The 12,382-nt window shown below is 33.9% G+C and overlaps 1 protein-coding gene across 3 annotated transcripts in view; it reads right to left on the reverse strand.

Annotated features, from left to right (window-relative positions):
* plxnb2b (plexin b2b) overlaps positions 1-12,382 on the reverse strand; it is a 177,687-nt gene that overhangs the window by 4,384 nt on the left and 160,921 nt on the right. For all 3 annotated transcript variants that reach the window (XM_039666063.2, XM_039666062.2, XM_039666060.2), the window contains 9 exons: positions 11,472-11,701; positions 10,797-10,978; positions 10,024-10,090; positions 7,280-7,426; positions 6,344-6,500; positions 6,160-6,260; positions 5,308-5,392; positions 5,069-5,220; positions 2,344-2,504 (listed from right to left, as the gene is read on the reverse strand). In XM_039666063.2, the coding sequence (XP_039521997.2) occupies positions 2,344-2,504; positions 5,069-5,220; positions 5,308-5,392; positions 6,160-6,260; positions 6,344-6,500; positions 7,280-7,426; positions 10,024-10,090; positions 10,797-10,978; positions 11,472-11,701 (1,282 nt within the window). The remainder of the gene's footprint in view (positions 1-2,343; positions 2,505-5,068; positions 5,221-5,307; positions 5,393-6,159; positions 6,261-6,343; positions 6,501-7,279; positions 7,427-10,023; positions 10,091-10,796; positions 10,979-11,471; positions 11,702-12,382) is intronic.

The raw sequence follows: 12,382 nt of genomic DNA on the forward strand, positions 1-12,382 counted from the left end.
TGACGCTGACATCTTGGACTTGAGTCTGCGCACTTGCGTGTTTCGGGACCAGTCATGCGCAGTCGTGAGCAGGAAGTAAAGCCGCGAAATCAAGGCCGCGCCCTCATTCTCGCTGAATCGAACGCAAGCACACGCCCCGCACTTTCATTAAGTGTCCTCTGTCTGCTTCGTTCTTCTCCAATGTTGTCTGCTGATTGCAGAACCTCGTTAAAATAAGGTAAACACAACCACTAACCACATAATCAACATTATTAAAAAAAGTCAGCTGGTGCTTCAGTGACTACCTCGCACAGAGAACCTGTCAATCACAGCTGTCAATCATGATGTCAGAGCACCGTTATTTTATCATCACATAACTAACTAAAAACAAACTTATTTTAAAAACGAACACTTGAAATTACATCAACGTGATAGAAACTACAGTAAATGACAGAAACTATCTTTGGAAAAAGGATATGTGATGTGTAATTTAATTTTTTAGTTGGTATCCCGTCCCATTGAATAACATGGGGAGGCGGGGGTTATGAGCTATACTAGGTCCAGTCACAGGGGGGGGGGGGGCCGATCGAGACGTTTTGGCTTCACTTTTGAGGGCTTGTGCGGCACGCTTGGTTCGGAGCAGCAACATCTGTGCAGCACGAGCCGATCTCGATCAAGCGACTCTGTTACTAGACCGCGCTAAGAGATCCAGTAAAGAAAAATTTGAATTCGCCACTAAAGTAATAACATCGCTGCGAGATCTAGTTAAAGCATTCTCATTTCTCTGTTATTAACCGTAGATCTCTATTAGATCAAACAGCGCTGACGTGGAAACCGGGAGAAACATTGTGACGAATGAACTAGTAATACTTTACGTCCACAGATCAGCAACATTCACCATGGATTTAATATAGTAACACTAACTGGAACCAGTTTGGCTGAAATAGTGAAATGTTTTCAAGTACTTCACACATCTTTTTCCAGCACTTCAAAATTCAAATATTATATAAATAAATATATATTTAAATGTTGTTTTTAATTTGATGACCAAAACATTATTTGTTCATCCTTCAAAAATGACTCCCATTTATAAGATGTAGGAAAACTCAAACTTATTTAAAGATATTTTTTCTTTTAACAAATAAGGAAATTTCTCTGGCATTTCTTTTTTCTGATGTAACGAAAACATACCGAACCGTGACTTTAAAACCAAGGTACGTACCGAACTGTGATTTTTGTGTACAGTTACACCCCTACACCCCTAATATATATATATATATATATACTGTATATATACAGTACTGTATATATACGATTAATCGCATGAAAGTTTGTAAATATATAATGTGTGTTTGTATATATATATATATATATATATATATATATATATATATATATATATTCTAAAGTTATGTCAATATTTATACGTATTTAAAAAATTGGTTAAAATTTTATTTATTGTTTATTCTTGCATTGGTAATGCACCTCGGTCCGTATGAAATGAAATTTCCTAATATATATATATATATATATATATATATATATATATATATATACACATACACACATATACCCACTCATATATGTATATTAGTTCTGTCAAATGGATTAATCGCACAAAGGTTTGTAAATATATAGTGTAAGTGTGCATGTACTGATATATGTGCATATACTGTATATTGTGAAATCATTAATGTCAAACATGTTTATTAATCACTGTCAGGGGTTTATTTTAAATCTCATACCCTCAGCATGAGAAACAGTGATGCTCTCCTTATCAAACACTGCTTATTATGTATTTAATCCATTTGATAGTGAGTCTTTCCTGTAATTGGAGCATAAACTCAGTACAGAGCAAATAATTCACTCAATACCCGCGCCGCCGGAGCATGAACACGGACAGACGGCTTTGGAATTTCAAACAGGTTATTAAACAGCTCTGGCTTTTGTTTCCTGAGAGTCAGTTTAAAAAAAAAAAGCTCATTCAGATGACTGATTTTGGAATATATATTGGCTAGCTGTATCTCTGTGGAGAATAGCAGAGGGGGAAAAAAAAAAAGGAGTATAATAACCGAACAATTAAATTAACCAGGGACGTAATTAAGGTGTTTGTTTGGCTGTGAGCGGTTTTATATTTAATAGAATCGCTGGTGAAGCTGCCGGAGTGATGATATTACTCGTCATATTTATTCACATCTCGGCGGCAGCTGTCAATCACGCCGCATCCGCAGCAGCACATCAGGCGGAATAAATGAACACGCCGCTGACATTAGCATATGCCGCGCGTCTCCAGAGAGAAGCGGCAATCAGAGAGCAGAGACGCCCGCTGTGACTAGTACAACGCAAACACACACACTTTCCCACCTGTTGGTCTTCCAGATGTGTATGGTTTCCTCGTCTACGTTCTCGTGTCTCAGGGCTTGCTCATCCAGGAAGTCAAAAAAGTATTTAACCGCTGGCGGGACGGTGGAGCCAGAACAGAGCACACTGCGAAAGAAATCATCCACGAACTGCTGCAGCGTTCCCTGAAAACACACGCAGGCACAAAAACAAGCCAATTATAGTTCACTGATTAGAAATAAGTGCTGGAAGTGGGATTTTTTAGAGGATCAAGCATAAAAAGTTTCTACTAACTGACAGATTTCACTGAAATTGTCTCTACTTGCCAGTGGCTCTCTAAAAAGTCAAGATCTAAATTTGATGCTGTGAACCAGATTGAACAGATGTATATTTATTTATTTATTCTTATTCTATTTTTATTATTATTTCAGACCGATTTTAAGAACTTTTTATGCTTGTTGTACACATGTATAACAGGTTTTTTTTAACCCTTTAAATAAGAAAAAAAGAGTTTGGAGATTGTTGAAATATATTTTTTTTATGGTCAAGCTTAAAATGTTTCTAAAAACTGACAGATATCACTAAAATTGTCACTAAAAAGTAAAAAACCTTGTAAAAGTTATTTATTTATTTATTCAAATTATTTTCTTATTATTTATTTCATTATTTAATTATAGTAATTAAATATAGTAATTTAAATATTATTATTATTGTAGACCGATTTTTTCATTTTTTAAAACTTTTTTTTATGTACGATGTATATATGTATAAATATATTTAGTTTTATTTACTTTAAATATTTAAATAAGGAAAAAAGTTTGAAGATTGCTGTGAGTGTTTTTTGACAGTCAAACATTAAATGTTTCTAAAAACTGACAGATATTACTAAAATCATCTCTAAAAAGTCAAAAACCTTGTAAAAGTTGTGTTTATTTCTTATTTATTTATTCAAATTATTTTCTTATTATTTATTTCATTATTTAATTATAGTAATTCAAATATAGTAATTTAATTATTATTATTATTAGACAGATTTTTTCCACTTTTTTAAAACTTTTTCTTTATGTACGATGTATATATGTATAAATATATTTAGTAAATAGTAAATTTTAAGTACATTTTTTAAGGGTTTTTTAACCCTTTAAATATTTTAAATAAGCCCCCTTTTATATATGCACTTCATTATTAAAATAAAATAAAAACATAATATATGCAAGATATTTTGTGTACAGTAAAATGTTTTTAGAAATGTTAAAGCATTTTTAAGTATTTAAGTAACTCATGTGGTTAGTTATTACTTAATTCTAATTTGTTAAATTTAATAATATTGATTGTAATCTGTTGCCTCAATTTAATTGATTAGATTTAACATATTCAGTCATATTCATTTTTGCAGTGCCCACTTTTATATTATATGCACTTAATTATTAAAATAAAATATAAAAAAATAATATATGTAAGATATTTTGTGTACAGTAAAATGTTTTTAGAAATGTTAAAGCATTTTTTAAGGTATTTTTAATTATTTGAGGTTAGAAAATATTTAAAAATGTATCCAACCTAAGCCCTGAAACATAACAGAGATCTAAAAAAAAAAAAAAAACCCCAGAGAAACATCTCATTTATTGGCACATCAGGTTGAATCACTGACAGCCACACATAGCTGTTTCCACACTTTGATCGGCCTGACGGGTGAAGTTTCTCATCTCCACCGCGGTTTGTTCCTGTCGGCACTGACAGCTTTACGTGCCGCTGAATTACTTCTGTACGAGGTGAAAGACACGTGAAGTAATTAGCCTCTCTAATCGCCCAATTTACAACCAACGGCCTACGACACAAGGACATGCGACGAACCAATCACACAGAATTAAATGAGTTAAGAGAACATGCGAGCACTCAGAATAGTTCCTGAGGTTTATGGAGGTTATAATAATTGTATGACACGTGTCCCACATTAAACACTGCTGTAGAACTGAACTGTTCATCACAAACATTAAATCAAAACCGATCATTATCTTCACTGCAAAAATCTGTAGATAGCCTATATGAAAATATGTATAATACCTTGAATCAAGTTTATTTTTCATATTTTTTTTCTTTACAAGTTTTTCTTGTTATTAGCAAAAAATCTTGAAATTTTGATGTAAGAATAATACAAGTAATAATGAACAGATTCTTGATGTCTCATGCGATATGGAGGACTATTATCATTAAAAATACAAAATAAATTAAATAAATTATCAACATAATAATTAAAAACATAAATAAATCACGTTTAAACACCAATTAAACAATCTGAAAACTAATTTATTTACTTTTTTAAAATAATTTGTCCTATTTAATTAAAACATTTATAATTGATTGCTTTTGTTTTATTTTTAAGTGGCACACTCAGTCCTCCATGCGGTGTTGATTTTAAAGTCAATTTTCTATATATTTTATTGTTTTAAAAAAGTTAATATTAATATAAACTAAAAATAAAATACAAATATTTTTTATTTTAATATAAAAATAAATATTTTTTACCTAAAAAATGACACCAGCAACATATTTTCTATCAAAGTATACTAAATACTCAATAAAATGACTCAATAAAATCATAGCCTACATCTCACAATCCAGTCAGATCCAAATGGATACAATCAAGTATAGCCCTACATTATTTCCTGAAGTTAAATGTATTTTTCTTGCTATTTTAAAGCAAAATGAACAGACAGCAGTTCGTTCAGTAGCAGGAAGCGCTCAGTACCTTGACGGAGAGCAGTCGGGTGAGATATATCTCAGTGATGGCTTTGGTCATGGATTTATCCTTTATGCTGCCTCTCTTAGACTTCATCTCATCCAGCTCGTCAGCCGGTCGCACCAGGTGAAACACTTTATCATCATCCAACAGGGCGTTTCCTGAGAGTTTGGGTGAAGAGAGTGTACAAGTGACAAACCCATCTGAGCGTGTACTTCAGAGATGTTAGACAGTAGACATCAACTCACTCTCTTCATGGTTATCGTGATTCTGGTCGTACGACTGTTGTGTGTGCTGAACCCTGGAGAGGACCACTGTTGCGTTATCACGTACCTAAAACACACACACACAAAAGGAACAGTTTTAGAAACAATTTATTTTTTGTCTAAAAATTCACCAAAATAAACAAAAATTTGCTATGCATTTTAAATCATCATGGATGCTTTTATTTATAATTAATTTATTAAAAAATATATATAAATTGATAACAAATTTTGTTGTAAATATTTATTAAATAATATTGATATATTTTCCATATTTATTTTATATAAATATATGCATAGTATATAAATAAATACTTTATTATAAATATACATAATGCAGCATATCAATATAATATAACAGCATGTATTCACAATATATTAACTTACATTAAAGAAATACTAAATAAATTAATAGTAAATAAATAATAAATATTTTTTTTTGTTGTATGTTCAGTAAAAAAATTATTTTCATTAAAAAATACAAATAAATCACTTTTAAACAGACAAATAAATAAGTACATTTTAAACACAATAAATTGGTAACTGATTTCTTCTTTTTATTTTTAAGTGGCACACTATGTATATTTTTGTAAAATATACTGATTCAGATTACTTCAGTTGCAAAAAAAAAGATATATATGATATATAATACATGAAATCACATTTATAATTTTTCTAAATAATACACATTTTTAAGATGGGCTTGTTTTATTTATTCAGATGACCAGATTATTCATGATGATTTTATATTGAACATACCTTAACATCATCGTCAACAAGCACATCATCACATTTAGAAACATATCAAATAAAACACATCATCCAGGGCGCGCTCACGTTATAATGCGCCAACGTGTTGATGCGTCTCCACCGGCCCTCCTTCTGTGACGTCACGTCTAGGTCCGACAGGGTCTGTCCCGTGGAGCCGGGCCGCCATTCTGTGGAAGACACCAGAACACGCGACGATAAAGATCGTGTCATGCTGAAACCCGTGTGTGAGATCGCACGCTCACTCGCTCACCCAGGGTGACGCTGTCGACTTTGGGTCTCTGAGAGTGCGGCAGGTTTTTGTAAACCTGCTCGATGATCTTCTCCTTCACCTGAGAGATGCTGTCACAGTTCAACACCTTTACCTGGGTGATGTCAGGCCCCTCGCCCTGAACCAGCACCTGTAGATTCTGGGGTCAAAGAGCAAACAACTCATCCGGAGCCATGCGTATCATATCAGATACACAGCGATATTAGCTTCAGATAAAGGGATAGTTCACTTTGAAATTAATTTTTTGAAAGTATTTTTTAGCTTAGCTCAAGGGCATCCAAGATGTAGGTGTCTTTGTTACAACAGTATTTTCAATTTTGATATTTTTAGGTCAAACCGTTTTTGTCTGTCAGTCATATAATGGAGGTCTATGGTCACCACCTCAAAGAGCATGCACAGAGAAGTCCAAATTAAACATGATTTAATGACTCGTAAATGTAAGTACACATTGATGGCCTAAGACATGAAACGAGCGGTTTGTGTGAGAAAACAAACAGTATTTATATCGTTTTAACTCCATAGCCACAAAGCACCCGCGCCCTCAGATCACTTGGACGTGGCTGTGGTTACAAGAAGTAAAAACGATACTGTTTGTTTTCTTACAAACCTCTCTTTTTGTGTCTTAGACCATCAATGTGTACATACATTTACAAATCATTGAATCATGTTTAATTTGGACTTCTCTGTGCATGCTCTTTGAGGTGGTGACCATAGACCTCCATTATATGACTGACAGACAAGAACGGTTTGACCTAAAAATATCAAAATTGAATATATGGCGGAAACGAAGACACCTACATCTTGGATGCCCTTGAGGTAAGCTAAAACACACCAAAAATGAATTTCAACACTGAAATTAATAACAACACTGTTCTAGAAAGTTCACTGTTTTAAACACTAAAAGACTAAAACACACACCAGCACGATGTACTCCACATCATCTCCGAGAAGGCCCGTGTCATTCAGTGTGTATTTGGCTTTCTTAACCTGTGCGTCCACCGGCCCCTTTTCAATCTGGTGCTTTATGGCCCTGAAGAGTTTGTACAGCGGTTCTCCGGCTGAGTCCTGAACAAACACAAGCACTTTAACACCGCCGTACCCTAACTCGGCCTGGAAATCAGCTGTGGCTTTGAAGAATTGACAGTTCAAGTGTGTCACTGACTGAAGTGCTGATTCATGCAGATGAAGAACCGAAGCTGCTTCATTATCATCATTCATCATCATCACACTCATGCATATCAAAGCTTTACTGAAACATCCCATGAGCAGGACACATCCAAGCCAAACCGTTTAATAATACAAGTAAAATAATTCAGATTTTATTTCGCAATTATTTTCCAGTTTATTTCTCACAATTCTGACTTTTTTTTCGTAATTGCGAGTATATCTCGCAATTCTCACTTTTTCCTCGCAATTGCAAGGTTATATCTAACAATCTTGACTTTTTTTCCCGCAATTGCGAGTTTATATCTCAATTGATGTCTAACTATTGGGATCTCAAAATTCAGAGTTTTTTTTCTCATAATTGTGAATTTCTATCTCACAATTCAGGACTTTTTTGTTGCAATTTTGAGTTTATATCGCACAATTCTGACTTTTTTTTGTAATTGCGAGTATATCTCGCAATTCTCACTTTTTCCTCGCAATTGCAAGTTAATATCTAACAATCTTGACTTTTTTTCACGCAATTGCAAGTTTAAATCTCATATTTCTGATTTTTTCCTGCAATTGCGATTTTATATCTTAATTGATTTTCTCACTATTGGGATCTCAAAATTCAGAGTTTTTTTCTCACAATTGTGAATTTCTATCTCACAATTCGGGACTTTTTTGTTGCAATTTTGAGTTTATATCGCACAATTCTGACTTTTTTTTGTAATTGCGAGTATATCTCGCAATTCTCACTTTTTCCTCGCAATTGCAAGTTAATATCTAACAATCTTGACTTTTTTTCACGCAATTGCAAGTTTAAATCTCATATTTCTGATTTTTTCCTGCAATTGCGATTTTATATCTTAATTGATTTTCTCACTATTGGGATCTCAAAATTCAGAGTTTTTTTCTCACAATTGTGAATTTCTATCTCACAATTCGGGACTTTTTTGTTGCAATTTTGAGTTTATATCGCACAATTCTGACTTTTTTTTGTAATTGCGAGTATATCTCGCAATTCTCACTTTTTCCTCGCAATTGCAAGTTAATATCTAACAATCTTGACTTTTTTTCACGCAATTGCAAGTTTAAATCTCATATTTCTGATTTTTTCCTGCAATTGCGATTTTATATCTTAATTGATTTTCTCACTATTGGGATCTCAAAATTCAGAGTTTTTTTTCTCACAATTGTGAATTTCTATCTCACAATTCGGGACTTTTTTGTTGCAATTTTGAGTTTATATCGCACAATTCTGACTTTTTTTTGTAATTGCGAGTATATCTCGCAATTCTCACTTTTTCCTCGCAATTGCAAGTTAATATCTAACAATCTTGACTTTTTTTCACGCAATTGCAAGTTTATATCTCACATTTCTGAAATTTTCCTGCTATTGCGAGTTTATATCTCAATTGATTTTCTCACTATTGGGATCTCAAAATTCGGACTTTTTTTCTCGCAATTGTGAATTGCGAGAAAAAAAACCCAATTTGGGACTTTTTTGCAATTTTGAGTTTATATCGCACAATTCTGACTTCTTTTGTAATTGGGAGTATATCTCGCAATTCTCACTTATTCCTCGCAATTGCAAGTTTATATCTCACAATCTTGATTTTTTTTTTCCCGCAATTGCAAGTTTATATCTCACATTTTGGAATTTTTCCTGCAATTGCGAGTTTATATCTTAATTGATTTTGAAGTTCTATCTCACAATTCTGGACTTTTGAGTATATATCTAAACAATTGTGACTTTTTTCACAAATGTCACTTTTTTGCAATTGTGAGTTTTTTTTTAAAGAATTGACCCTTCGCAAAGACCCGCCTCCCTTAGTTACTGTCGCTATGTCCTACAAGCTACGCCGCTCTCACACGCACACCATGTTCTCACGCAGTGAAAAATACATCGCGGAGCAGAGAGGAGACTGACAACACGCTGACAGACAGGACAGACCAGGTTACTTTTCGCTTCCTTTTGATATTTAAACAAAGTCTCACCTTTCAAATTTTGTCATTTTTTAAGAGATTTAAACAGTTTTGTGGCTCTTTAATGTGTCGTGACAGATCGCTATAGACTAGACTAGAGCATCAGTTAAAGCTTCTCGTGATCTCTCTTCCTTCTAGTTCATTTATAGCATCAAATAAACATGAATGAACATAAGAAGGAATACTTCTTATACTTATAATACTAATCAGTACACTCCTTTTTTTCCAAGTTCAAATCCTCCCATGTTAATCTACTATTTCTCCTGACTGCTTTGTCATGGCGGATGATGAAGTATGATTGGTCAGATCACCTGTCAATTAAACTCGCAATAGCGATTTATAAAGTCAGAATGGCAATAAATAAACTTGCAATTGCAAGAAAAAAAGTCAGAATTGTGAGATATAAAGTCGTAATTACCTTGTTTACTTTTTTTAATTCTGTGGTGGAAACAAGCTTCCATAAAATGTATTGGGAGACGAAATATGAGCGAATCTTTACGAATGTGCGTCCTGTTTGAAATTTTTACCTTTAGGTACTGATAGAGACAGATGGACATCCAGTTACTCAGCATCCTTTCCACCACAGTCTCAGATCTGCGAAAACACACACACATTATTTATTATAAAACTGACAGTTCTGGCTCTGAAAACTTGAACGAGGCGCATTTGAAGCTGTTTTTCAATCTGATCCGTCAGTTAAACGCTTTAATAACACAGCGATTTGCCGAACAGCCTTCAGTCAGGCGAATGAACTCCATTACATGACAGAATAATTGTATTATGATTACTATGAAGAATTACCATAGTTATTTATTGAACACTTATGTGTTTTTATAATGTTGCGGTTGCTGCCTTTTAATGAAAGCAACAAGCCACTTGAGGACAAACATTACAGAGATTTTAAGTGGTTTCTGCTTCAACAACACTCTTTAACTGTGGTAAGATCACGATAACCCACGGCCTCGACTGGCTTACTGCTTTAATGAACACTTGTACACTAATTTGAGTCAATAACAAACAACGATAATTAGCATCAGCACCCAACTGTGGCAATCAAACAAGCATGTGGTGAGTGTTGCGCATGTGTCTTTGGGACAGTGAGGTTTGTGTTTATTCTTGCAGAGACAGACTTTTGACTAACATGACATGTTTTGTGTGATATTTAGTGGCAAGCTAATTCAAAATGCTTTCATCCGGACTCCCGGAAGTTGCATGAAGCCAGCCAATCAGATTGCATATTTTGAAAAATTCTTGCCATTTTTACGCAATAAGACACATCTTGGGTCAGACGTGGTCTCACCTGCGGAGCAGCAGTTTGGGATTCTTGCTGTGAACGTAATCCTCCATGAGCCCCAGCAGAAGCGTCCTCATGATGTCTGTGTAATACTCCAGCTTACCGTGAAGCGCTACGGTCAGCAGAGACGCGAAATACACTTTGGCCCTGGCGTTAAAATCCGGACGGCCCTCCAGCGTTCTGATAAACTACACACACACACACACACACACACAAATTATGGTTTACAAGCACTAATTAAATTAAATCGACTTTCCTGTGTGATTAAAACTGTGGAGCATTCAGATTTACATCTTAAGTTATACTCTAATGATTATTATGTTTAATGATGTCTGGTCATGTTTGACTTTTGTGTCGTGCGTAACTATATAAACACTGGGAAAATAATTACAGGCCAGTCTTAAAACACTGACGGTGTGGTTGTTTAGGTGTATTCATCTGTGTCATTAGATGTAAAAGTTTAATTGTGTTTGGGCCATGAATATGAAAGACCTTAATGAGAGCGCAGGAGCTGATTGAGTCCTCTGGGTCTCTTTCCGTGCCATTCGGTATAATTGAGCGAATGTCTGCTAGAATGTCTGTGTTTGTCTGAGAAACCCCTGACAATTATCCGTCAAATATTAATTTTCGGACCTTTCTCGCCATTAACTGTTATAATTACAGTGTGTTTATGTTTCGTACATTGATGAGGAAGGTTTTGCTGTTGAGCAGGTTGGAGAACTGGTTCAGCGCCTGGGTGACCGTAGCCCTGCGGGATTCTGGGATATCCAGTTTGCCCGTGATCATGACGTCATTGGCTCCATCTTTAGAGGGCAGGAAGAAGACGCGGTCTGTGTAGGTCTTGTAGTCCAGGAACGGGATCCGGCCCTCGCTTATGTCGTTAGTGTGGTCCTCCATTTCGATCATTAGATCTGCACAGGAAATGACACTTTAAATCCAGGTCAACTTATTCAATCAGTTCTAAACTCAGAATTAATTTAATTTGTGTGTCAGAATCACAAATGAATACTCATTCTGACCAAAGTTTGAGGCAGCGTTGCAAATACTATTTATGGATAAATAAATAAATTGCCGGAATGATCAACAGTTGATAAATATATAAATATAAAAATAAAAAAATAGGTGAAAGGAAAGATAGTTGATTGATACAATTAGATAGATAAATAATTGATTAAAATTGTATTGATTTATAGATAAATGGTTGAAAGATATATAACATATATAAATACATACAAATAAATAAAAGTGAATGGCTAGATTAACAATCGAAAAATAAAAATGAAATAAATTAGGTGGATGGATAGATAAATAACAGATGAATTGATAAATGAATAAATATGTGGATGTACATTTGATATATAAATAAATAAAATAATTATTAATTAATTAATTAATTAATGGGAATGGCCAGATGAACAACTGACAAATAATAAATAAAAGTAGGTGGATGAATCGATAATGGATTAATTGAAAAATAAATAAATGTAAATGGACAGATAAACAATAGTTAGGATAATAGACATCAATATATTATATAAATTGATTAAATTAAGTAAGAAATAAGAGGATCATAATTAGCTGATGAATAAATA

Source organism: Pimephales promelas, chromosome 25 (assembly GCF_988280905.1).
Source record: "Pimephales promelas chromosome 25, fPimPro1.hap1.1, whole genome shotgun sequence".
Taxonomy (NCBI): Eukaryota; Metazoa; Chordata; class Actinopteri; order Cypriniformes; family Leuciscidae; genus Pimephales; species Pimephales promelas.